At 46.3% G+C, this 27,687-nt stretch overlaps 1 protein-coding gene across 1 annotated transcript; it reads left to right on the forward strand.

Annotated features, from left to right (window-relative positions):
• Positions 1 to 7,512: 7,512 nt before the first annotated feature.
• Positions 7,513 to 23,833, forward strand: LOC117650768. The gene is made up of 12 exons (XM_034394369.1): positions 7,513 to 7,608; positions 8,121 to 8,182; positions 8,665 to 8,956; positions 9,125 to 9,237; positions 11,004 to 11,019; positions 11,484 to 11,696; positions 12,698 to 12,853; positions 13,931 to 14,028; positions 19,866 to 19,965; positions 21,257 to 21,358; positions 21,914 to 22,072; positions 23,762 to 23,833. The coding sequence occupies exons 1-12, from the start codon at positions 7,513 to 7,515 to the stop codon at positions 23,831 to 23,833; spliced, it is 1,479 nt and encodes a 492-aa protein (XP_034250260.1).
• The last annotated feature ends 3,854 nt before the right edge of the window (positions 23,834 to 27,687 follow it).

Consider the following 27,687-nt stretch of genomic DNA (forward strand, 5'->3'; position numbering starts at 1 on the left):
AGTTTATAGGACGATGTGGTATAACAATTTCGACAACAAAATCAACAAAACTAACAAAATCATAGACGATTAAAAATATGACAGACTTCGACATTTTTCACTGGTTTCAGAAACAAGCGCCGTATCAGTGTTACCGTTTCCTGGGAGCGCTTGCTATGCTGCACCAAAATCTGTTGGTTGACCACTTCTTAGGTCGAGCACACGCTAAGAATGCGTAGGCCCTGAACAAGTTTACAAGAAATACGAGAGCTCACCCCTCGACATCGAAGCAAGCGAGCCGTAGTGGGTCATGGTTTCTGGGCGAGGGGGCGAAAACTCGCGCAATCATGTGTACACGGCCCCCGAAATCGCTCGCGAATCATTCGAAATCACGCAAAATCAAGCAATCAGAAATCAACCGAAATCACTAAAATCGACCGAAATCAGGCAGAATCACACGAAACCAGGCAAAATCAGTCCGAAATCATTTTTTTCCGAACACAATCACACACAATCACGCACAACATCACGCTGGTGCGTCGTGAAGTAGGGCAGAATCAGCCATGAAATCAATTAAAACCCTGCGCAATCACATAGAATCACACACAATCACACGCAATCAAGATGAAATTTTCAAATCAGAAAATCACGCAAATTATTCAAAATCACGTGAATGACGCGAACCATGCGAATCATTGCGTTTTCCGAATCATGTGTACACGAAAATCCCGAGTTTTTGCCCCCTCGTTTCTGGGCCCTTCGACTTCGAACAACCACGGGCAGAAGAATGGAATAAAGTTACAGGAAACCCTTCTTCTTAATCACAGCCTTCGCTGGACTCTCATTACTCTAAACTTTTCGATCGTGTACGCAAAAAGAGGTCAGTAGGGTCTTAAGAGTGTCTTGGCCAACCCATTATTTGACTGTTGCCTTTTGCAGCCAGGCGACGAGGTGCTCGGTGGCGAAGGCGGCGGTGGCCAAGAGCAGGCCGGCCCCCAGCAGCAAGAAGCACACTCGCAGCGCGGCCAGGTCCAGCGGCACCACTCTATGGTGCGCCCGCTGCGCCCGGACTCGCTCCGAAGTGTACAGCCGGATGTCTTTCACGTTCTCGAACCGGCTCACGGTCAGTGGGTCCAAGCCAGCGGCCCTAAACCGGCCCATGGTCCTCCCAAAGGCTTTCCCGACAGAACCCTTCTGCATCATGAACGAAGCAACATGGATCTGCCCCGTTGCGGCGACTTTGTGGATGCCAGGCGATGACTCCAGTTCCACTGCGAGAAGCGGGAGCGCAGACATTTTCATCAAGATGGTGCCGCTTCGGTTAGCCACGGCTTTCAAAGGCAGTTTCAAGTCCTCATATTCTTCTATCCTCCCAAAATCCGTGTGATAGATATGGTAGAATTTGAAATCTGTCCCGCGTTGGGCATAAACGGTAAGATTTGACTGCACCAGCTCGTCCAGGGTTTGGATGTCACGAGAGGGGCACTTAGCGGAGAGCTGGGACAGGAGTTTGCCGGTGTAGGCGGACGTCAGGACGACGCAGACAAGCATCCAGCTGCCCAGCACCGGGCGGCGCGCTCCTCCGACCAGCGACCCAGCCTGCGCCACGAGAGGGGCCAGGGCGTCCAGGAAGGCCGTGGAGCGCCCGCCCAGCAGCAGCAATCCGGTGGCCACTGCAAGGAATGCTATCCCCACAGCAATCCACAGTGGTGCAGTGAACTCTTTTGCGACACTGTCGGCGAGGCAGCTGCCCTTGCCCATCCCGGCGGGCACCAGCGCCACCATGCTGTCCATGCCCCACAGGGACGAATCGTATACGGTTCCGCTCAGAATCCGCAGCGCACTGCTCAAGCTGATTATGTTGAACCGGCACGAAAGGTAATCATCTAACCAGTTTGTACGATTTTCCACGAATTTGACATTTCCATGCTTTTGAGCTACGGTCTGCGTGAACCTTTCTGACAAGGCTAGGTACAGGTTGCGGTTTTCGACAGATCGGAGCATGGTGACGGTGGCAGACGCGTTGTCTGCACTGTAGCAAGGCGGGAAGAACCCTTCCGTTGTGGGTCGCCATTCGGACGGCGAGCCCGAACGAGAGAACGTGATGGAAGCGTTGCCCGTTGTGTCGCTTATCACGAGCATGAGTCGCGAGAACGGCAAGGCTGCCGTGGCTGTGCCAATTACTGCTAAACTATCCCGTGTCTTGGCTCCCTCGCAGGCGGTCCACAGCAGCGTCCGGCTGCCGACGGGCCCCTTGAGGCCCTTCAGGAGGGCGACCAGGTCGGAGGGCTTGTCCTCGGCGACGACGAGGACGGCACTCGGTGCCGAGATAACGACGCGCGATCGCGATTGGGGCCACGAACCAGTCGGCCTGGGCAGCAGAGTGGTGGACGCTGCGTCCTGCAGCAGCAGGAAGGCTCGCAGCCACCGCGGCGTCCCCACGACGAACAGGCGGGGCGGGGACGGCCCGGCGCGCAGCAGGGCTGGCTGCAGCAGGCCGTGGACGTACCGCGCCTCGGCGTCCACGGCCGTGGCTTTGGTGGACTTCCTCAAAATGGTATCCCACATTGCAGGCAGTGCTCCGGCAGGGACCAACAGCGCCGCGGCGAGCAGGGCCACACACGTTCTTCCTCGAGGGCGCGCCATCCTGGAGTGTGCTGCGCCACCTCAATCGGACGCCCCATTGGGCGGCGAGCTCTTTACGTACCGCCTTGCTTCCCTCGTCAAAGGGCCCTGGCCATGGACTGTCATCACAGTCACTAGTGCCGTGAATGTCGTGACGTGTTGCTGCCAGGACGTATAGATCCATCCGAGACTGGTGCGCAGCGCTGCTGAATCGAAGGAAGGCACACACAGTGGCGTGCTCAAAAAGGGGGCATGGTCCGACACCCCACTCCCCCTTCAAAATTTCCGCGCACGCCACTGCATTGACACTGGGAACGCCGGAATGATGTCACGGTAATAATATTTCCCCACTGTGTTCCAGTCCGGCGCGCTTCCGACCGGAAATCGGCACCCTGACGATTAATCAGCCCCTTCATTGCAACAGCAGTGGGCGTCGAGGGGAGGGGCGGGAAAAGGACGGGGAGACCGGAGATGGACGCGGAAATGGCTTTTGCCGTTCGCTGCATGTTAATCTGCATCCTAATTATTAGGTAAGCTTTTTCGAAACTGAAAAATGTTCCCGCTGCTGCTTCACTGACCGTACTTCTGCGCCTTTCTTCTAGTTAAAGATGGGACAGAACTGTCGAGAAACAAACACAACACTTTCATTCCAGGGAACGTGACATCACGTTCAAAAGAATGTGACAGAATGTCACGATCGTTTGAATGAATAAGTTGCTTAATTGCTGATTCTCATCCAACCTAATGTAAGACAATGCTCAAAGGAACGAGACATTTTATCACCGTTCTGATGTGATGTCACGTTCCTGGAATGAGTCCTACCCCACTGGTATAAAAAAAGGCATAGAAACTACGCCCTCGACTACGCCCGCAGGCTGTCATGCTCCTTCTGGCGTCCTGAAAGTTGTATTTGCGAGTACATTGAATCTCGACAATTGCATCACTTCATAGAACGAAGGCCAGCCCAGTGTACGCGAAGCTTTGACCAAAAGCAGTGACCAAAATGGCCCGATGACTTTTAGAAAAGTGTATTCTTGCAGATGAAAACATCATGGAATGTCATCAGTTGCTCACATAGTCACAATTAAAATTAAAAAAAAAACAGAACAATTTGATAGAAGAATAACAGTGGGATTTTTGTCCGGGGAGGGGAGGCGAAACGGAGAAGGCGGGCCGGAAAGCAAATGCAGGGAATGCATGAAAAATTCAAAACGTGCCTGCATTGTTTGTTTTCCTTGTGTTGACGGCGTCGTCGTCCGCCCATACCAAGACTGGCCCGCCAACAGCCACGCCACACTAAATTTCTTATGAAGTCAGGCTGCGCAGTTTGCTATCATGTGACGATGCAAACGTCGCTCGTAACACACTGGGGAACTTTTGAGGAAATTCTACGTACTATCGATGCTTGAACGAATTTAATGAGGTGAAAATGTCAGTGTACCCGGAGGAGGAAAAGGGGGGAAGGGGGAACTGCTAACTCGCGACAGATCCTATACTAGCCTAACTCAGGGCAGATAACGGCAAAGGACTCGACAGCCATCATACGAAGGTTTTGCACCATGATAGGGTCTATTGGGGGTAATTTTGGGACTCGGGGCTAAAATGGAAAAGCTCTTTCTTAGGAAAGATTGATACTTATGAACTCATGCCATACCAACAATGCCAAGGCATCACATTTGGTATGGCGTGACTTCTTGAATGTCAAGCCTTGTCCAAGAAACAGCTGCCCCAGTTTCATCCCGTGTCCCAACATAACCCAAACCGACCGTACATTAAGACATTGCCTTGCAGCCGACACGAGTTAGCCTCTGCCACGTCACGGAAAACGACGAGCCACGCCTCCTTGAGGAAGGACACAGACCGACCTCTCATTTGGAGGCATGCATTTGACATCACTGTTTGCCGAGAAGAGACTCGATGGCTTCCCGGCCGTGGAAAAGACGTGGCGCGTGGAGGCTCCGCGGCCACGCGGCCACAGTTTTTCGAGGTGGGCCTGGAGTTGCCACACAGTATGTCGAGAAGGCCCTTTCGGGTTGCATTCGCTCTGGACACCATGAAGCTCACGGCGACGGAGGAGAAGGGGGCGGGTGCGCACGCTCTAGCTTGAGGGGTCCTGTTCAAAAGATCTTATCTGGGCGTTCCCCCCAAGAGAATGTTATCTTAAACGCAATCGAACTTCTTTCCGTTTGACCATTGCACGGTAAAAAAGTAGAGATGCAAATTTTCCGGAAACTTTCAAAGGGTCGGAAAAAACCGGGAAAAGTTGGAAAAAAAACCCAGAAAATTTGGAAAAAAAGGAAAAATAGGAAAAATTAGTTTTTAAGCACTATGAACATGAAACCAACCACTTTTGTGCTTTTTTACAACTTTACCTATACTGACAACCCGAGATTAACAACAGCAAGCTCAAAAAACGCACGAGAAGGAGTTATAACAGGGTATAAGTAGTTTGAGTGCACTGAGAATCGTGTTCACAGTAGGGTGAAAGGTATGCTTTTAGCCTACTTTCAGGCGAAATGCCCGACTTTTTGCCTACTTTTCAGGCTGAATCTTTCCAATTTTTCCGAGGCCAGGGAAAAAAACGGAAAAAAACACTGTTTTTTTCCAATGTTTCCGGAAACTTTCCGGGCATTTTCATCCCTATAAAAAAGGAACCTGGTTTTCACAGGAACTCCCAGGAAATCGCCTGTGTCTCCACCATAGGCTTCCTGGGAAAACCAGGTTCCGTTTTAACCGTGTGGGGACGGATACGAGAGAAAGCGGAATATATTTCTACATGCATTATTGGTTTCTTTGATCTTTCACCTTCAGATTGAAGTCACAAATTATATTGATTCATACCTGTATCAAATGATCAAACTGAGTGAAATTCGCCTGCATTTAAAGATAAGATTCTCTAGGAGAAACGCCCAGATATATGAAATTTGAGCCGTGTTACGCAGTGAATACGACGCAAGTACGAAGCAAAATTTCTCCGCAATGGCTACAAATCATTTTTTAAGTTTCCATTAAGGGGGCACACCAGTGAAAATGCAGAGGTTTCGAAAAACGATCATTCTGAGAAAAGTAATCTATGTATTCGATTGATATTTTATTCTTGGTTCAAAATTATGTCAAAGAAAAGGAAAATCAGTATGGCAGGGCGGGGTGGCGATGGCAAGACGGAGCGCCAGTGCAGTAAATTTTTCTGCGACCTTGCTTCACTCCTGCCACGATTCCGCCTCTCTGGATTGAGCCACGAGCACGGGATTTGAAAATTTCTCAACAGGACACATGTGGCTATGGTCTGAACCACGGGCGTGCAAAAAGAATGATTTTGAATTTGTTTTTTCAAAAGGCAAAAATAGAAACAAATTTTTTAACCAATTTTTTCGCGCTTTCATGGCTGCAGCTCACGTCCTATTTATGGGATGGCCATTTCCGAGGTTCAGACCATAGCCGCAAGTTTAAGAAACATTTTGCCGCAAACCGCATTTAATTATCTTCATTTTTGCGCCCGTGAGAGTGGCACAAAGATACAAAAACGGTGTTTTGAGAAAAAGCCCTTTAAGTAGAAACATAGATTTGACGTGATTTTTCGGATTATAAATGCGCTTTTTGACGTATTTTAGTTCAGTTTGCGCCAAAATGTTCCTCTTTTCAACTGCTTTTGGGTGGTTCAAAGGTTTTGTAATTGAACTTCAAGTGAAAAACCTGAACGTTAACAATTGGTCTAAAATATGCAAAAATAATTACCTTTTTAGCAACTTTAAAAATGTGCACAAGCCAAAGTAATTGGAATTTTGGGGTCGGGTTTGCGGCCTTCAACTCGGGATGAATAGCAGAAAATTAAGAGAAAATAAAAAAGAAGGCAAAAATTTGACGATTTTCACTGGTGTGCCCCCTTAACATACAAAGAAAAACATTCGTCATACGAGGGGAAACTGCATTCGTATTACAGTACTTGCGCCGTTTTCTACATATAAGGGAAAATATCTTCTTAAAACATGGAAAGTGTACAATCGCTGTGAAACCAAGTGTGGAGAATTCGACACTTGAAATGTGCACGTGTAGAAATTTCAGTGTCCACACGTGGAGGTGCAGAGTTAGCAGTCTCCACACTTGAAGCGTGGATTTCTCCCCGTTTGCACCACGCACAGAGACAGGGGCTCTGTGACGAGGGGTGAATCACTCGGCGTTCTGATGTACACATAAGTACCGAGGGGGTAAACACTTCAAGAAATCGTGTACAGACTACTCGGTATTAAGCTGTATTACGGATGTATTACACGCGATTACACGTTACGGCCTTAAAATGCAAAAATTTGGCACATTTGACCCGAAAAAGGTATTACGACCACGTGCATTACGCGTAATACACGGCGTGTACAGGGTATTACGCGAGTGGTTACCCCCTCGATGAGTACATGAGTACGGATGAGTACATCATATTTTACTCATAAATTTCACATTTGTGAACGTTTTAAGGCTTTATTTAGCGTTTTAAACGGCACTCAACGCCAAATCGGCCGAAGAACTGGCGAATTTTGACCCTTTTTAACTTGTGAGTACACTGAGTACGGGCTAATTTGTACACATGAGTACACTAGTGAGTCATACCCTCGCTCTGTGAGGTACTCCTCACTCGCAGAGAGGAGACTGCAGGCTCCACACGACCAAGTGTGAAGGATTACTCCGCAGTGTTGCGTTCTCCACACTTGCTTTGACTGTGAAGGAATTCAGAGGGCGTGTTATCCGCAGCTCGATCCACCACCGTCTTCGCCAACAACATTCGCCTCATGAGGCTGACCGGGTTTTGGCGCCATGCAACAGTGTACGAGGGCGACGAGCGCTTTCCCACGTCCAAGAAGCCTGCGACGTGCGTGCCACTGGGAAACCGTGGAGAACCCCTCCCTTTCAAAGGCGGAAATGTGGAATTTGCAGTTGATTGACACTGGAAGTGCAGAGTTTGCGGTCTGCACACTTTTGGAGTTCTCCACGTTTGCACCTGCCAAGAAGAGATGGGCAAGGGGAAATAACTCCAGCCAAATTTGTTCACCAAAATTCATCAAATATGTAAAACTCACTAAAATCCATTGAAACTCATCAAAATTCGCCTAAAATTCTTCTAAATTCGACTGAAATTCTTCAAAGTTTGACTGAAATTCATCGAAATTTGACTGAAATTCATTGGATTGGTACACCGAAATTCACTGTGGTTTCCCCTTGGAGATAGGCCACTTCACACTTCACTGGTAAAACTAAAGCGTAACTCTATGCTTGAGTCAAGCATAAAGTTACGCTTGAAGACGTTACGCTTGAAATGAAGCATACTCTGGTAATTCCCCCATGCATTTAGATAGGGGGAATCTTGGCGGTTGGGCCTGTTAGGTAGGGCTGTGCGGTTAACCGGTTAACCGGTTAATTTTCCGGTTATTTTCACTAACCGGTTTTTCGGTTAAAGATTTTTGAATTAACCGGTTATAGGTGTAACCGGTTAATATCAATTAACCGTTCCCTGCATAACCGGTTATCAGGTTAACCGGTTATTCTGGTTGACTGGAGGGCAGACGTCGCCCTCCCTTGCAGAGAGTACCCGGTAAAACGGGTGCCCCTAACTGAATCTGAGCAGCTATTCAGCCAGGATAGACTAGTTTTAAAACTTTTGCGAGCGTTTCTTTCGGGGGAGCATACAAAACAGCTCATTTTCGTGTCTGCAATCGAAAAGAGTTCATCAAAACCGTGGATTTTGTAGCCCGATTTATCAGCCATAAAACTGCAGTGTTTTCAAAATGTATATTCTATTACTCTTAACTCTATCTGAAAAAAATAACCGGTTATTCGATAATGACCGGTTATTTTCAAATAACCGGTTATTCCAAAATAACCGGTTAGTTTGAAATAACCGGTTAAAAAATAATAACCGATAACCAGTAGAAAAACGGTTAATTTCAGTAACCGTTAACCGGTTTTAAAATCCAGTAACCGCCCAGCCCTACTGTTAGGTTTGATTTCAAGCGTAACCTGATTACGCTTGAAAACAGAGGGTAATACTACGCTTTAGTTTTACCTGTGTTGAAGTGTGGGGACTGCAAACTTCACACGTCCAAGTGCGGGGAATAACCCCAGCACGTGTGACAATACACTTGGTTTGATTGACAGCGTGGCGACAGCGCAGCGCACCTACTTCAATCTCAACGTGGCCGTCAACGTGGTCTTCCTGTCGGCCAAGCTGATGCACTCGGCCTTGGACACGGGCAGCATCCGCCGCGTGACGGAGAACCTGAGTGACGTGCTGTGCATCGCCTTCAGCGTGCTGCAGCTCCTCGTGCTCGTCGACTCCGAGGAGCAGGTCAAGGCCGTGCTGCGCAGGGTGAGCGAGAGGCGGGGGTGTACAGTGTAGGCACACGCTCAATGTGAACGTGCAATTTCGAACGTGGAGATGTGTACCGCTCAGCATACACTTGTGCTCAAATTGGCATAAAGTTATGCTTCTTTGCGCATATAATGCAAAATCCATGGATGCATAAAATCTTTCAAGCTACACGCACAACAGTCTACAAAAACATTAAGTGTGACTTCAATCACTGAGAATGAAAGAGCCACCACCATAGCCCTTTCATTTGGTGACACGCACCCCGTCGCCCAATTTCGGTTGACAAGTCAGTGGTGACGTAATTTTGGGCAGTCAAAAATTCATCGCCCAAATTTGAGTTACGGACACAGGGGGGATCATCATTGTGGATCCCGGAGGACATCATAGGGAACCTCACAACGTGGCCGACGACGTCACTCTAATTTGTTACCAAATTTCGGGTGATGAATTCATCGTTACCCAAAGATGAGCAACGAAGTTGCATCATCCCACGAAAGGGTGATGGTGCACTCTGAGAAAAAATGACGGTAAATCCTGGATAATTTTTTTGCCAAACTCTACCGTACTTCAAAAACCAGTATCCACCGTACAGTCTACAGTACCGTACTTGTTTTACAAAATATTCCGTAGTTTTTTTAACAGAAGTTACCGTTCTTTCGTACAGTCCATGCCGTAGGAAGGACTAATTCTGGTCCCAACAAAGGCCGCTCCCAAGAATTGTCCACATCAGGATCTTGAAAAAAGGGGGTCGACGACTGAAAAATTTTATTGCACCTTTCGATAGGTCTCGTCAAGACCTTTTCAACGAGTGGTCGGAAGGGAGGCCTAGGAGTCCGACTTCAGCAGTTACGTACATCAGGATCTTGAAAAACAAGGGTCGACCGGCTGATAAAATTATAGCAGTTTTTGATAGGTATTAAAAGTACGGGATTGCTGGGTAAAAAAGTACGGGATTCCCTGTAAAAAAAGTACGGCGTTGCCTGTAAAATAAGTACGGTATTGCCTGAAAAAAAAACGACGGTATTGCCTGTTAAAAAAAGTACGGTGAAGCCTGGAGTAATCAGTACAGGATTTACCGTGATCTTTTCTCGCAGTGTGGTGACTCATTCATTCTCAGTGTAAAGTTTGGTGCAGGCATGCATTAGATACTTTTGTTAAATGACTGTGACGACATAGTTGGAATGTGAATTTTGTCACGTTCGTTCAAATATACGATTTCGTTTGAACGTGACACGGCGTTTAATTAAGATATCAGGATGTCACATTCATTGGGTTGGATTGTCGATTTCAAAGAAGTTGGAGTCGCATGTCGAAATCGTCTGAAGACAGGTGAAGCCTGTTACGACAAGACACGGTCTGACGTACATCCGCACCTTGTACGTGGGTCAATCGTTCCGTAACAGTAAGCGTAAGTGTCGTCGTAGCCAAAAACGTTCCAAATTTGACCTATTTTCTCGCTACACTTATAGATGATTTCGGGGCTATACACTACGTAATAGGGTACTTTCGTAGATCCTGAACCGGAAGCAAGCAGACGCCATATTGGCCGGAACCTAACCTTTCTTCGGATCTAAAACTATAGCCGAGCTGTACAAATATTGCTCGCGAAACACATATAGCACTGCAAATAAGTATCAAACGACTGTTAATGTTCAAGTGTGGCCGATACGTTTGACCGTCTCTTTCCCATCTCAAGTTTTGATCTCACGGTAAAAACGGTACCTGGTTTTCCCAGGAAGCCTATGGTGGAGACATAGGCGATTTCCAGGGAGTTCCTGGGAAAACCAGGTTCCGTTTTTACCGTGCTACTTCCGCCAACATGGCGTCTGTGTGGTTCCGGTTTAGGATCTACGAAAGTACCCTATAGACGAAACAGTCCGATCACGTATTGTGAAACCAAGTGGGAACTACCTTCCTCATGCAGCGGTGCAGAGTAATCCCTGAATATTGTTCGTTTCGAGTTTGGATCGAGTATTCGCACTTCCGCGTGCAGAGGCAACAAAAAAATCACACTAATCCGCATTTTAACTGTGGGCACTGCTAGGAAAAAACACCACAAGGTACAAAAATACCCGGCAATTTTTTATCGGGAAAAAACTACACTCTCTAAGTCCAACAGATGTTGTACAAAGTACAACGGAAAAGGCATGACGAGCGCAGAGCGCAGTCAATTCCAGGCCAATTCGTACAATTCTCGCACTTTCTACAATTCTCGTCGTACTTCTTTTCCACAGCTTTCGTAGTTTTTTTCCTTGTAACTCTTTACAATTCTTCTTGCAGAGGACTTGAGTTCTCCACACTTGCAGTGAGAACGAACTATTATGGGCCTTACAAAGAAAACCAGTTTGTTACAACAAAAAGTACTTTGAGCATACACTCACAAAGAAAATATTCACAAGAAAAGTAACAAACAACGTAATAACAAAGTAAATTAGTTTTTATTATGTATGCTCAAGCTACTTCGAAGGGTGTAAAGAGTGCAGTTTCACCTTGAGTTTCACAGTGGACCGTTTCCTTCCGGCAGATCGACGAGGAGTTCGTCCACGTGTTCCCCGCGGTGTACGGCGCGTGGGAGGGCCGGCTCGCCATGCTGCGGGTGCGGTGGCAGTCGCAGCGCATCGCCAGTATCACCTTCCTTTGCTTCCTGGGCTGCGGCTTCTTCTTCGGCATCATCGCCACCTCCACCAGCAAGAAGAGGAACGCGCTGCCCATCGCCATCTGGACACCCTTCTCGCAGGCACGCTGCTAAACCCATACTAACTATTTTAGCCCTTTCAAAGAAAGGCATAGCTTGTTCCTAGAGAGGTGAAGGCCTTCGGCTAGTGTTCCGGATTGGGTGGGCGGTCAAAACCCGATGACTCCAGAGCGACTCTAGAACTCGGCCGGTGAATGCAGTGCCGCCCGTAGGCACTGCCGACGGGCTAGCTCAGGTCCTACGCTAGCCTGCTGACAGTGTCTGTTGGCGGCACTGCATACACCGGCCGAGTTCTAGAATCGCTCTGGAGTCATCGGGTTTTGACCGCCCACCCAATCCGGAACACTACCTTCGGCCTCGCTGCTGAACTGGATTCTGCTGGATATGGAAATGCATTTCCATAAGTAGTAAATCAAGAAGTTACGCTAGTCTCGACTGATCTTATTAGAGAATTATTGACCTCGGACTATTGACCTTGGACTATTGAACTCGGACTATCGACCTCGGACTATCGACTTCGGACTATGTATACATTTATAGATATAAGATTAAGATCAATAATAAGACACCTATTGTAAAGTAAAAGTATCCGGGAGGGGGGGGGGACAATTTGAACGTATAAATTCCCCAACAGAGTGCTTCCGCTTCGCTTCGCTCCACGGTTAAAACGGTACCTGGTTTTCTCAGGAAGCCTATGGTAGAGATATAAGCGATTTCCAGGGAGTTCCTGGGAAAACCAAGAACCGTTTTTAACGTGTCAACAACAAAGTATTTTGAGCATACATAAGCTTACAAAGAAAATACTTCGCAATTTACGAACTATTTCTTCGTATAACAGAGTTAATCACTGTTAAACTTCGTAAGGTTTTAAGCGTGCAGGGCACGGCGCGCAGACCGGACCAAAGTTGTCACTTTTGCGGCATTGTCTTAGGACTTTCGTGAACCCTGGACCGGGAGCCGTAGTGGTCGGACTACAGTGATCTGAATGTGCCACACACTTCATGTGAAGCATGTGAAGATAGCTTCTGTCATGTTTGCTGCAGGATGACCCCGGCGTTCTGGTCGCGCTGCTGCTGGTGGAAGCGGTGGGCGTGGTGCTCACGGTGGCGGGGTCCGGCTCACTGTCCGCTCTGTTTCTCAGCTGCTTTGTCCTCGTGCGCAATCACTTCCGCGCCGTGCAGGATTGCTTCAGCGCCCTGGTAGGTTCTGCAGTCATCTCCACTCACAACATTACTACATATGTGCATCACTCTTATACCAAGAGTATCGAGAAGCATGGATTCGTAGCCACGTGGCAAAAACGATTCCTGGTTTTCCCAAGGACTCCCGACCCGAGAAACCCCCCCAGTCACCTTCGTACCCTAGCGGTACGCAGGCCAGATCTCCCTTTTCCCCTACGTGCGTTACGTATTCAGGGGGTGTCCCCTAAATTCCTCTTAACTTTTGGTGCATCACTCGTAAAACTGAAGCGTAACTGAATGCTTGGGTCCGATACTCTATGCTTGGGGCAAGCATAAAGTTACGCTCGAAGATCTCACGCAGAACTGCTCGTTGTAATACAAAGTGAACGAAGGCTTCGTAGCCTACGAAGGAAATTGTTTGTAATTCAAAGGAAAAATCCTTTGTAGCCTACGAAGAACTTCGCAGCCTGCGAAGGACTTTTCTATGAATTACAAACAAAATCATTTGAATTACTTGCGATCAGCGATTTCCTTCGTAGGCTGCGAAGCCTCCGTTTTCTTCGTATTTCAACGCGCAGTTCTTTGTAGGATCTGTGCGCTTGAAATCAAGCATACACTAGAAATTCCCCCATGCATTTATATAGGGGTAGTTCAGCATTATCAGTGGTAGCTTTGTACTTTTCTTTCTTCCGGTTCAAGCCACCCCATTGTTTCCCCGTTTTTCACTCTTGAAAGCGCAAAGTATTCTCCGGCTACGAACACTTTTCTGAAATTTTTTCTTCGCATACCCCTAACAGAGAGTTGGCAGTTGCGTTGAAAAATTATGTGTGTATTCAGTCCACACTTAGTTCCCTCTATGTGTGTCCGCAGTACACACTTAAGTTTTCAGTGTGCGAAGAACTTCGTAATGTTGTGAAGAGATGCTATATGACAACGTTGCAAGCAAAGAATTTTCTTCGCTTGTTGCAAAGTAACAGTCCACAATGCATAGAAAATGGTATACAAATGAATGTCCGTCACGCAAATACCGGAGAACATTTCGCAATGACGTTTTAATGGGGCACGATGATTATGGTTGTGCGTCGCGTTTGGCAGGCCGATTCTCTTCCCGACGGAGCGTGGAGTGCGAGGGAGAGGGCGCGAGTAGAGGCGGGCCTCGTGAAGGGCGTGAAGCTGCACCAGGCTGTCTTGAGGTAAGGGCATCCACCAGCCAACCACACTGAAAAACCAAACGTGGTCTAGACCACACCAACTGGTGTGGTCAAATGGGTGCCATTTTGACCGCATCAGTTGGTGTGGTCTAGACCACGTTTGGTGCGAAAGGCCACACCAAAAGTGGTCTAGACCACATCAAACGTGGCCAAACGTGGCCTATACCACACCAACTGATGCGGTCAAAATGGCACCCATTTGACCACACCAGTGGTGTGGTCTACTCACTAAAAAGTTCCCTTCCAAATTTCACTCCCGACAGTGCTAAATTCGCACTTCGCCAGTGCGAACTGCCAAAATCACTCTCGACGGTGCAATCAGCGCTTGTTTGCACTTCTAAGTACGAAAATGGACCCAAAAGTGCTAAGTCGGTGAGTGAGTGCACTTGTAAGTGCAAAAATGTTTCACCTGGGAAAAGTGCGAAGTTTCTCGCCTCTCATTGGTTCCCATGCGGCGCGTAAGTTTAAATTACGCGCGTCAAGGGCACGAAAGTTGTGGGTTTGGCGGGCGAGAACGACCGGTTACCGAAGTTACCGAAGAACCTAACATCGCGAAATATCCCAGGAGTAACTCCACCCCAAGGTGGACCGAGATCTGGGATTGGGTCACGGATTCGGTTCAAACTTTGTGGGTTCAATAGGTACCACTAGGACCTATCAACCCCGAAAAGAAGGTTGGCTAGCTCAAATAGAACCTGAGATATTAGCATTTTTCTAAATTTGACTAATTTAGCGTAAAATTGTCGCTTTCTGATTTTTCTAGGGTAAAAGTTGTTTGCTTAGTTCTGGCTTATGTTTCTTCTTTCTAGTCATAAAAAAAGAAGAAAAATGGTGGTAGGCCAAGTTTTGTACGTTGCTTGGTTTGGCCTTCACGAGCAATTTTGTCGAATTCATCGAAACTCTCATACCCAAAATACTCCACCTTGGATTTGGCCCTGGTACGTCTCATTTCACTTCTTTTACTCTAATAAACAATTGCTATATAGTCCCTAGCACCAACAATTCCGTAAAAGCCGGAAAAATCAAAAACACAATTTTTCAATTTTCTACTTTGACCTATTTTGGGCACTTTTGTCAAGATTAGGGCTTCTACATGATCTTGGGTGACAGGAAAGATCCTCCCTGCCCTCAATTTAGATAGTATCAACACAAACAAAGAGACCCAAACTCAAGTTGCACTAAAAATTTATAAGGAAATTGTTTCGAGCAAATTTTGCAAGTTTACGAGGGGTGTGAAAAATTTAAATCGGAGGAAAATGTAATGCTTCAGCCAAAAGTGGATTTGTGGTTCATTAGTTAGCTTTCTCAAGTAGGTTTGGTGCCCTTTTAACCCTGAGAACGTTCCTACTTGATAATCAGAGTGAAAACCCTGTTTTGGTATGGGGTTGTTGGACTTACGATTTCAACTCATCAACAAAGTAATGATCCATTTATTTAGGTTGCTTGCAATATGTAAGTTCAACCGCTTAGTCTCAATAACTGAGCCTGGTTTCATTTGGTTTGTAAATTTTTGAGACCAGCCAGATGACTAAGACTAAGCGGTTGAACTTACACGTTGCAAGCAACCTTAGTAAATGGATCATTACTTTGTTGATGAGTTGAAATCGTAAGTCCAACAACCCCATACCAAAACAGGGTTTTCACTCTGATTATCAAGGAGGAACATTCTCAGGGTTATAAGGGCACCAAACCTACTTGAGAAAGCTAACTAATGAACCACAAATCCACTTTTGGCTGAAGCATTACATTTTCCTCCGATTTGAATTTTTCACACCCCTCGTAAACTTGCAAAATTTGCTCGAAACAATTTCCTTATAAATTTTTAGTGCAACTTGAGTTTGGGTCTCTTTGTTTGTGTTGATACTATCTAAATTGAGGGCAGGGAGGATCTTTCCTGTCACCCAAGATCATGTAGAAGCCCTAATCTTGACAAAAGTGCCCAAAATAGGTCAAAGTAGAAAATTGAAAAATTGTGTTTTTGATTTTTCCGGCTTTTACGGAATTGTTGGTGCTAGGGACTATATAGCAATTGTTTATTAGAGTAAAAGAAGTGAAATGAGACGTACCAGGGCCAAATCCAAGGTGGAGTATTTTGGGTATGAGAGTTTCGATGAATTCGACAAAATTGCTCGTGAAGGCCAAACCAAGCAACGTACAAAACTTGGCCTACCACCATTTTTCTTCTTTTTTTTATGACTAGAAAGAAGAAACATAAGCCAGAACTAAGCAAACAACTTTTACCCTAGAAAAATCAGAAAGCGACAATTTTACGCTAAATTAGTCAAATTTAGAAAAATGCTAATATCTCAGGTTCCATTTGAGCTAGCCAACCTTCTTTTCGGGGTTGATAGGTCCTAGTGGTACCTATTGAACCCACAAAGTTTGAACCGAATCCGTTACCCAATCCCAAATCTCGGTCCACCTTGGGGTGGAGTTACTCAATTGCACTTCAAAGAGTAAAAATCACACTATTAGGGGGAGGGTTAGCACTTTTGGCGTTTTACACCCTGGTTCCACCTTTGCACTGGGGAGTGCTATCGCCTTACTACTTTGCACTCTGTAGTGCAAAATTAGCACCTCCAGGAGTGGTCCATTTTCGCACTGCGAAAGTGCGAAATTTGCACCACTAGGAGCGAATCAGCTAGAAACTTTTTAGTGAGTAGACCACGTTTGGTTTTTCAGTGCAGTCGCTACCGAACTTCCGCTCCATAACTCCAAAATAAAACTACTTGTTCATTGTAGAGTTGATTCTGGTGATTAAGAAATTCACATGCGCTAATTACATTGTTAAAAATAATCGTAAATTTACGACATTTTGCAGAACAATTCTGTCGATTTTAAACGACAGTTATGACTTCAGTCGTACATTTACGAATCTTCTCGTAAATTTGTGTAATGAATCGTAAATGAACAACACAAATCGTAAACAAGCGAGCAAAGTTGCAACTTTTCATCAACTTTTCGGGGATTTCAGATTTCTAAATATGTAATTGTCGTTACGACATTGTCGTAGAGAAATGATTTTTTAGTCGTTCAGTTACGACGAAGTAGTTGCAGAACGCACTCTCATTCCGGGAACGTGACATCACGTTGAAACGAACGTGACAAAATGTCACATTCGTTGGAGCATTGTGTCACGTTCGTTTGAATGTGAACAAGCTTATTTTTGGCCAATTCACACCCAAACGAATGTGACACAATGCTCCAACGAACGTGACAAAATGTCACATTCGTTTCAACGTGATGTCACGTTCCTGGAATGAGAGTGCGATTTCTGTCGCTATCAAAATTAGTCGCTAATTTACGACAAAATTTCTGACAGTGTATGAAGTATCATGCAGGCTTCTTATTACGCACAAATATGCTTTTCGTGTTGGAGAAATCAACTTTGCAATGCAAAGCATTTCTTCTTTTCGAAATCGTCACTGGTAGCGTAACTCTATGCTTGAGTCAAGCATCAAGTTATGCTTGAACGCGTTATGCTTGAAATGAAGCTTACGAAAGAAATTCTTCTATGCATTCAGAAATGGGGTAATCTTGGCGGATGAGCCTGTTACGCTTGGTTTCAAGAGTAAGCTGATTTCGCTTGAAAACAGAAGGTATTACTACGCTTTACCGGTGTTGAATTTTCTTTTCGTAAGCACAAATCGATGCTTTGTAGAATTTTCACTGGTGCGGTTGACTGGGCTACTTCGCCAATGCTGTGTTCACTGGTAAAACTAAAGCGTAACTCTATTCTTGAGTCAAGCATAAAGTTACGCTTGAAGACGTTACGCTTGAAATCAAGCATAGGCTAGAAATTCCCCCATGCATTTAGATAGGGGAAATCTTGGCGGATGAGCCTGTTACGCTTGATCTCAAGCGTAAACTGATTACGCTTGAAAACAGTGGGCAATACTACGCTTTAGTTTTACCAGTGTATTGCGAGATTTTAGTAATATTCGTTGAAGAGCTGCTTTCTGCATTCGAATTCGTTGTACTCGACAGGACTGATCTTTTCATGCACACTGTTTTGCTGAAATGAACCCGTTGCGAAAGCAGTAACGTTTCGAAACTCAAAAAGTTTCGTAGTCACCCTTGTTTATGGTTTCAGCCCGTAAAGAAATAAGGTTTTAAAATCTCGCGCAACGCGTAGCAACTACTCCGTGTGGTAGGGTCCTTCTCCGTGCTCACTCCAAGTCGAATGCCAACAACGCCCATTACTGGCGGTGTCCGGGTTTCCTTGCCAATAGAAAGGCGGAACAGAAAAATGACTTCGCGTCCACAGTCGTCCGTACCGCTTTCGGGAAGCTTTCCCGCCGTTTCCGTGCTCGACAGAGGGGACGTATTGGGCGGTGAGAGTGTGTGCACCGCCTTCATCGCTCGGTTTGTATGGGTGCGTGATTGGCACACTGCAGATTTCGCCGCCCGTCAATTCTGCCTTGGCAACATCATGTGTACGGCTAGGGGAATAGCCGTATGTGTGCTGCTGACACGTGTGGAGGTCGGGGAGGAGAGGGAGAGAGGGATAGAGAGGGAGAGAGAGAGAGAGAGAGAGAGGGCGTTGACGTGATGCTGTAGCGAGGAGAAGGCCAGACGGGCAAAACGAAAGCGTATTACCCCCTGCTTTATGCTTGAAGTCGAGTGTATCAGGCTCTTGCCTAGATTTCTCCTATCTTAATGCACGGGGGGACTGGGTTTGATTATTCAAGCGCAACATTATGCTTGACTCAAAGCACCAGTCAGCCTCTACACTGTAAAAAGTGATCGGAATTTTGCCATACAGTGGTCTAGCAAAATTCCTATACATGTATAGGAAATACTGATATTCCGATGCATGCATAGGAATTTTCCGATTTGTATAGGTTTTTTGCTATACGGACCGAAAATGTATAGGAAAATTACTATACATGTATAGCAACTGCCAGAAATCCTATTCATGTATAGGAATTTTCCAATACGTGTATAGAATTATGGCTAACTGCTCAAGGGGACTTTGTTGTAAACTGTTAGAACTACAATTGAAATTCTTGTAGCCTGTACAAATATTGGTAATCAGTGTGATTATTAATTCACTTGTGACAAAAGTCGCGAAGCTGCTTCTTTGTTTATAATCCGGATTATCCGCTAGATGGCGCTAGTGTCGTTTTCACGGACTTACTTCTCGGTTGGTGCTGCGGTTGGGAATTTGGTTAGGTGACGAGGCAGACGCTCTCCCGATACGGAAGGAAGTCGGACGTCAACACGACTTTTTCCACAAATTTTGACTAGGACATGTCCTTGCTAACTTGGAGGACAGTTGGTGGTGTCGGACTTCGCCAAAGTGGTGAACTGACTCACCGGACGAGAGGCATCATGGCAAACCGGCGAGAACCATGCCCGTTGAGTAAAATATCTGCCACGATTAACACAGCCTTGCGGCCTGCATAGTTTGCATTTTTTTCTTAAATTGGAGAAATTCTATACATGCATTGCAATTTTGCTATACCGATGTATAGGAAAATTGCCATACAAGTGTGTGGTAATATTCCTATACATGAATATGTGAATTGTTTCATATACATGTATAGGAATTTGACTACAAAAAATTTTTACAGTGTAGTCTTACCAGTGTGGAGGCGGTGCTGACTGAATCTCGGCCTGGTTTTGAGCTTCAGAGTTGCTGAACAGGACCCGGGCCGTGACCCCACCAATGTATTCCTCATTCGGAGAGCAACTCATAAGTGGTCACAGGTTCGGTTCGAGTCCTGTGTAGCGACTCTGGAGCTGAAAACGCGTCGAGAATTTTGGCCGCCTGCTCCGGTCTTCTGGCCCACTGTGCGAGGTGCCCCTGCCCGCAGCCTCGCCGAGGAGCTCTGCCGCGTTCTCGTGCCCTTCCTCACGGTGCAGCTCAGCATCATCGTCTTCCTGATCTGCGTCGCTCTTTTTCAAGTCTCCACGGCAAGTTTCCACTGTTTGCCTGCACAACCGCACAAACTATTTGGGGTTTTACAAGCTTGAAAGTGTAAGTATATTGAGGATACATCAGCTATTCAGCTCTAAACGAAAATAACTTCGCAATTTACGAACTAATTCTTCGTATTACGAACCAAACAGTATGTACCTTACGTGCTCAAAATACTTCGCGATGAAATGTTACGCCTTGTGTTTGTTGTAATTGCTTCCTCGCAAGGTCTGTCGAGGCCTTGCAGCGCTGATGACGATCATCATGACGTGTGCGTGTCTTAGCGTAGACAGCTTCACTGAATGCCTTTCAATGAAATTCAAGCTATGTTACAAAGAACTCGGCGCCAGCGTACTGCCAAGCAAAATTCCTTCATTGTACGAGTACACTCTAAATGTCTTACAATGAAATTTGACCTATGTTATTCGTATGTTACAGTGAATTCAGCGCAAGCATAATACAAAGCAATATTGCTTCGTAATACGAATCTTTTAAGCTTTTTCATTGTAAGATACAAAGAAAAACCTTCGTAATACGAAGAAAAAACCACCTTCGTATTATGCTTGCGCCATTTTCTTCGTATTATGGGAAATTTCTTCGTAAGACATTTAGAGTGTATCTATGGGCTTTTTATTGCACGTTATAAACTCTACGAAGAATCGCATACGAACAAAATGAAGGCATTGCAAAATCTTCGAAGAAATGTTTCGTATTATGAAGGATTCCGAAGCACGATGCCTTCCTTCTTTTTTTAAGTTATGAAGCAAATGCTCCGTAGGCTTTCAAGAGCGTGTAAGATACAAAGAAAAACTGAGGCAACACGAAGTAAAACTATTTCTGCAGCGTCAGTGCAAATGCAAAGGCAATACTTGAGTACATTTTTTGGTGATACAATTGAGTATCGCCAATAAACGGCCTTACGAAAAAGTATTGCCTTCAGAACGGCGATACACAGAAGTATCGCCAAAGTTTGGCGATACTTTGGAGTACTGCGAAAACCACGGCATTAAACTCAGAACTTGTCCCATTGATTTGTTCAACGTTTATTGCCAAATCGTGGCAATACTCCAAAGTATCGCCAAATTTTGGCGATACTTTTGTGTATCGCCGTTTTGAAGGCAATACTTTTCCGTAAGGCCGTTTATTGGCGATACTCGGCCAAAAAAGGAACTAAAAGTATCGCCTTTGGATTTACAGTGCGTGCCTCGCGTCATTTCCTCCGTAATGCCGAAAGTGTCTCGGTAAGACAGTGCTGCGTGTTTGGTCACGGCGGATTGGTGTTTGCAGAACCCGGCCGACGCGGGCAATATCCGCTTCATCATGCTCGCCGCCAACGTCATCGTGCAGGCCTTCGTCTTGTGCTGGATGGGCTCCGGGCTGAGCGACGAGGTGAAACACACTCTGTGAAACCAAGTGCAGAGAGCTACACACGCTTGAAACCCTACTACTCAGGCTTTGAGCATTCATGGCACAAAGTAATTTACTTTGTTAAACGAAGAAATAGTCCGTAAATTACGAAGTATTTTCTTAGAAAACTTATGTGTGCTCAAAGTACTTTGTTATAACAAGCTGCTTAACTTTGTAAGCGGTTTTCTCAGTGCACACTCGTGGAGGCTGCACTCCGGACCAGGAAGGGAGTTTTCGACATTTGGTTTGACAGAGTCCCCGGTCCTCATCCCTTTCCATAATGTGTTCATCGTTCCACTGCCACTCGGCCGCAATATCAGGAAAAGTAGCGAAACACATCTGCAATTTTGGCCCGTCCCGTACATAAAAAAAAAACAGTGAATTTGGCCTAATTTTAACCCAAACGGGATTTGAACCAGAGTCTGGGTGAAAGTATGTTATTTTCGTCATGAACGCCCTTGGAAACATGAGAAACAATGCCAAAAAACGTGAATAAAAAAAAGACGCTTCTCTTGACTCTGCGCTGGGCTTTGACAGGCGTCCGAGGTGCAGACGGGGCTGGATCGGGGGGACTGGCACCTCCAAGGCACGGCCGTGGGGTACGCCGTCAGGTTCGCCATGATGCGCGCGCAGAGGCCTCCCAGCGTCGTGGTGGCGAACAGCAATGCGTGCGTGGGGCTGCCGCTATTCCTGGAGGCACGTCGCTCGAGCCTCCTCTCACTGAGAATGAAAAAGTCATGATCAATACCCAATTTTGGGCGAGGTTCACTTTCTCACCCAAATTTGGGCGAGGAATGTTTCCTCGCCCAATTTGGGCGAGGAAAGATTCCTCGCCCAATTTTGGGCAAGGAAGGGTGTATCAGCTCCCTATATAGCACCATAGTATTATGACCCAAATTTGGGTGAGGAAGAATTCCTCACCCAAAATTTTAGTCATGATCATGACTCTTTCATTCTCAGTGCTGTGAAACCACAGTGGGCCTAGAAGACTGGTGGCGGTGGCCAACCCGTGTTGAGCTCCAGAGTCGCTGAATGGGTCTCTGGAGCTCAAAAAAACGCGTCTATTATTTCGGCTGCCTGGAACGGTTCAATGTCACACTTTGCAACACTAAAGCACAGAAGTACGGAAAAGTCAATTAATTTTTTGATCATGATTCTCCGCACCAAAAAACCAACATTTTCCGTAGCCTCGCATAAATCTGCTCCATAGGACTTACGGTATTCTCCGCATGCCCGCAGACCAATGAGGTGCACGGAGAAGTCTGTAATCCCTCCGGAGAAAATTGACAAGAAGGCTACACCGTCAGAAATTTCCGAGAGAAAAATGGAAAAATCGTGGAGTTTTTCCGAAACTTCTGCATGGAGCTCGCCATAAAGGCAAACTCTGTTTTTTTTTCTGAAAACTTTCGGAATTTTGAACAAAAATGCATGCTTCAATATCAGGAAATCACGACAAAAAAAAGTTTGCAACCAATTAAAAAATGAGGGAAAGGTGAACCCCTATTTATTCAGCTCCGTTTTCATAATACTAAGGGAAACCCACAGGATATAATTCAAAAGAGCTCGAAGGAGATTGTCCCTTCTTTGGCCATTTCAGACTAAAGAATGCTTCGGCGAAGCCCTCTTTATCATATCTAAGAAAATACGCACATTTTACCTCCCATCAGGACCCAAGTAATGCTCCGAAGAACATTTGTTAACGCCCTGAGAAAATCGCTCCGAAAAAAGATGGAAAACGAATGGAGTCTCCATGAACGTGATTATAGAGTTATCCTCCATAAAATTTCAGAACAAATTTCTTACAGTGTACGGAAAATATTGGGTATTGGGTTCTGAGTGCGGAGAATTAACACAAGTTGGTCTCAAATTTCTTGCCAGTGCTGTTTGACAGTGCTGGCCATCCACATCAAATGTTGAGTGCTGGTTTTTTTTACGAGAAGTTGCCCACAGTCATGTTTCACAGTAAAATTTACGTTACAGTGAATTTGGCGCAAGTAAAATTCCTCTTTTAAAGCATTCGATAATTTTTGGTAAGATACGAAGATTAACTTTTTTAAGACTAGGAACAGCTTTCTCCGTATTGTGCATGCGCCATTCCCTTCGTGGAAAGTTGTTTCGTAAGACATTTGCAGTGCATTTTTTTTTCTTGTGCAGAACTTTCCGTACAATCGTATCAAACAGCACGTTTTAGTTTCTACCCAGTTTTGCCTAAAATATAGTACAACCACGTGCGTACTTCGAGTCCATTTGCGCATCTGAAGCGTCTCGTTCAAAATTTGCACTACACTACTTAGGATGCCATTCCAGGCCACACCAACCACACCGACTGCTTGACGAACGTGAACAAAACCCTAACGGATGTGCCATTTTCTGATTCAATTGCAGTTGATTCGCTCTTCGTACTCTCTTCTCGCGTTTCTGCAAAAGAGGGCCACAAGGACGGCTGGAGTGGACTGACCAGAGTGTCTGAAAAGGGCGGCTTTATACAGGGTGAGTTTTTTCGATTTGTCAATAATTTGTCGGAAGCTTCGGCACCCCTAGCGGATCATTTTTGCCAATGAACTAGTGGGCGCAAACGTCTAGTTACTGAGATAATAAGTGTTTTGTAATTTACCTTCGCACCCACGAGGTTGGCTCCCGCCGCCACTGAGGGTGGTGGGACCTCCCGAGTGGGTGTCATGGGACTCGCAGTACTCGAGGGAGTGCCACTGACTTCACGGAGAAACCGTTGAGTCCTGCCACCCTCGCGAAGACAGCCGCGAGATACACTGTTACGCAGGCCACCACGACAGCCACTTGAGACCCTCGGCAACCCCTCTGAAAAGACAATTGAAAGGTCCGCCGCATCCTTGCGACCTTCGTTGCATCCCCGCTAGACCCACGACCAGCCCACGAATTCCTCTCGTGAGGTCCTGTGACCCTCAGTGGCCGCAGGTGCGTATCTAGCAGGTGCGAATGCCAATTTCTAAATATCAATTATCTCCGTACCCAGACGTTTGCGCCCACTAGTTCATCGGTGAAAAAAGATCCTCTCGGGGTGCCTAAGCTACACTCTAAATATGGGGTGCCCAGAAACTGGGCGCCTTTGTCGCCTGCCCCACTTTTCAGGGTGCCAAATGTCGCCCAATGTCTGGGCACCTTTGTCGCCCAGTGGGGTGGACTAATCATGCAGTAACCGGCTCTCTCCCATGGTAGAGCATGCATAGGTGTCTAGTTTCTGGGCGACTAAGGTGCCCAGATTCTGGGCACCTTTGGTACCTTAGTCGCTGCCGGGCCATGGGGGAAGGCAGGTTCCTTCATGGTTTGTCCACCCCGAGACTAGGCGACAAAGGTGCCCAGAAACTGGGCGACATTTGGCACCCTAAAAAGTGGGGCAGGCGACAAAGGCGCCCAGTTTCTGGACACCCTACATTTAGAGTGTACCTACAAATTATTGACACATTGAAAAAACTCACCCTGTAGTTTTTAGCAGATGCACTTTTGTTGAGTTCCAATCTCGATCACTCATTTTGTGACTACTGTGGAACCAAGTGAAGGGAAGTGCGGAGGTGGGTCATTTTCAGGACCCTGGAATTTGGAAGTGCAAGTGCAGATCGTGCAGACTCCGCGCTTAGAGAGAGTGGAGTTCTCCGCGCTTGCACCACACCGAGAGTCGGGGCTTTGTGAGACACTTGGTGGATCCCTTGTAAAAAAGATTGAGTCCGAAAACCGGCCGTAGCGGACAGTCCGTAATGTGGATGGCGGACAGTCCGGAAAGCGGCAGCGGACAGTTCCAGAATCGGGTCGAAATATTGAAAATCCGCGCGATTTCGGACTCTCCGTTACAATCGTGCGGTAGTATTTCGGACTGTCCGAACAGGATCCAGCCCCCCCACCCTTTCCCCCAAATACAGCCTGCCCCCGTCCACCCCACTTCCCCTCAACCCCCGGCACTCCCCTTCCCCCTCCCTCTCCTTCCCCTCCTCACCTTATCTTCCTTGTGCATAAGCTCTGAAGCGCGCTGAGAGTATATTTGGGAAAATGTGGTTGTTAACCAAGGTTTGGGTTAGTTTTGAGATAAGCAAAACATAAGTTTCCTGACCAGCTACACATATGAAGGACACTAATACACAAATAACAGAAAGGCCTGTGTTCTAAAACTTTGTTTGGGAAATTGGTCTCCTGCTACTTACAAAAAATCCGAACGTTGTAACAACTGACATACTAACAACGTCGTGCACACTTGGTTGAAGAATTGCTAAAGGAAGCGGTTCCGAGATAAAGTTCGTCACGGGAAAAGAAACGTAACCAAGTTCACGTATCACAAGTATTGAACCAGCAGTGCGATCTAATATCCAATGAAAGCACTTTGGGGACGAGTGTGAACGGGGAGAGGCGAATAAAATAATACACCTCTCACCCTCTCACGGCCCGTCCCTTTAGTGTTGGGTGATGCTTACAGCAAGCGCAGAGTCACTGGCGTTCCGACCAGCAGCGAACACATCCCACTGAACCACATTTTCCGTCAAACTGCCTCGTTCGCAGCGCGCGCCTGCAGCGCATGGAACCAACATGCACTCAGCGCAGCGCGCGGGGCGAGAGGACAGAGCGCCGCAGGCCAAACGCGATGCGTGCACCTTGGAGGACGGCTGGAGACTGACGTTTGGCGTGCCGAGGCGGCCAAAACTTTCCGAGTTGCCGAAGGATTAACGCTCCCCTCGTCAACGACCAATCAGAGAGCTCCTCTTGCCAGCCCGGCCGGCGGGCCTTTCCTCGAATGCATCGGCAGGGACACTCCGGATCGGTGCCGATCGGACTCTGCCGGACAGTCCGAGACGCAAAGCCGCCCTGCGGCCAAGGCCGGAACTGTCCGCTCCGGACTTCGGACTCAGTACGGCCAAGTCCGAAGGTAAAAAGGAATTGTCCGAGGCGAAAGGAAGATTCTGGAACCGTCCTAGCCAGATTTCGGAACTCATCTGTTCTACAAGGGATTTCCCCACGCTTGGTCTGACAGTGTATGCTCATGTATGTTTACAGCACATGCTTCGAAATGCCTACACTGAGAATGAAAAAGTCATGATCAATACCCAATTTTGGGCGAGGTTTACTTTATCACCCAAATTTGGGCGAGGATTGTTTCCTCGCCCAAATTTGGGTGAGGAAGGGTGTATTAGCTGCCTCTATGGCTCCATAGTATTATGACCCAAATTTGGGCGAGCAACCTTCTTCATCCAAATTTGGGTGATAAGGAATTCCTCGCCCAAAATTTAAGTCATGATCATGACTCTCAGTGTATGTGTGCACAGCAGGCTCTGCCATTCGCGTACGCAGCATTATGCAGTACAGAATCTTTAAATCTAGAATAGAGTATTGGAAATAGAGTATTAAGTAGTATTAAAGTAGTGCGACAAACAAGTCCTGACATTCGTTTTTACTGTGTGGATTCCAGCACTTTCAGAGCCGTGAGTTTGCCTCTCCAACGCTTTCGGCTGCGACGTTCGAGCCAGTCGTCACCTGTCTCACCAAGACGGACACCGACAACGTTCGGCACCTAAGGCACTCTGCTGCTGCCGTTGTAGCGGCTGGGGAGCACGGCAAGCAAAACGTTTCATCAAAGGGAATTTCTTTGTACCAATGAAAAATTTAATCATCTAAGAAGCCCCCAACAAGTTCTTTTGCCCCTTAAAGAGGATTGCCGATGGTCTCTTCGTGTAAAAACTGAACCGTTTTTATTGTGCTTTTCAAAAATGCATGCTTCAATATCAGGAAATCACGACAAAAAAAGTTTGCAACCAATTAAAAAATGAGGGAAAGGTGAACCCCTATTTATTCAGCTCCGTTTTCATAATACTAAGGGAAACCCACAGGATATAATTCAAAAGAGCTCGAAGGAGATTGTCCCTTCTTTGGCCATTTCAGACTAAAGAATGCTTCGGCGAAGCCCTCTTTATCATATCTAAGAAAATACGCACATTTTACCTCCCATCAGGACCCAAGTAATGCTCCGAAGAACATTTGTTAACGCCCTGAGAAAATCGCTCCGAAAAAAGATGGAAAACGAATGGAGTCTCCATGAACGTGATTATAGAGTTATCCTCCATAAAATTTCAGAACAAATTTCTTACAGTGTACGGAAAATATTGGGTATTGGGTTCTGAGTGCGGAGAATTAACACAAGTTGGTCTCAAATTTCTTGCCAGTGCTGTTTGACAGTGCTGGCCATCCACATCAAATGTTGAGTGCTGGTTTTTTTACGAGAAGTTGCCCACAGTCATGTTTCACAGTAAAATTTACGTTACAGTGAATTTGGCGCAAGTAAAATTCCTCTTTTA

This window comes from Thrips palmi, unplaced genomic scaffold (assembly GCF_012932325.1).
Source record: "Thrips palmi isolate BJ-2018 unplaced genomic scaffold, TpBJ-2018v1 HiC_scaffold_5, whole genome shotgun sequence".
Classification (NCBI taxonomy): domain Eukaryota; kingdom Metazoa; phylum Arthropoda; class Insecta; order Thysanoptera; family Thripidae; genus Thrips; species Thrips palmi.

Coding starts and splice junctions, on each gene's coding strand:
- LOC117650768 (XM_034394369.1), top strand. CDS start 7,513: ATGTGGAATTTGCAGTTGATTGACACTGGAAGTGCAGAGTTTGCGGTC. Junction 8,957..9,124: donor TCAAGGCCGTGCTGCGCAGG/GTGAGCGAGAGG, acceptor AAATCTTTCAAG/CTACACGCACAACAGTCTAC. Junction 19,966..21,256: donor CTCTTTTTCAAGTCTCCACG/GCAAGTTTCCAC, acceptor TGGTGTTTGCAG/AACCCGGCCGACGCGGGCAA.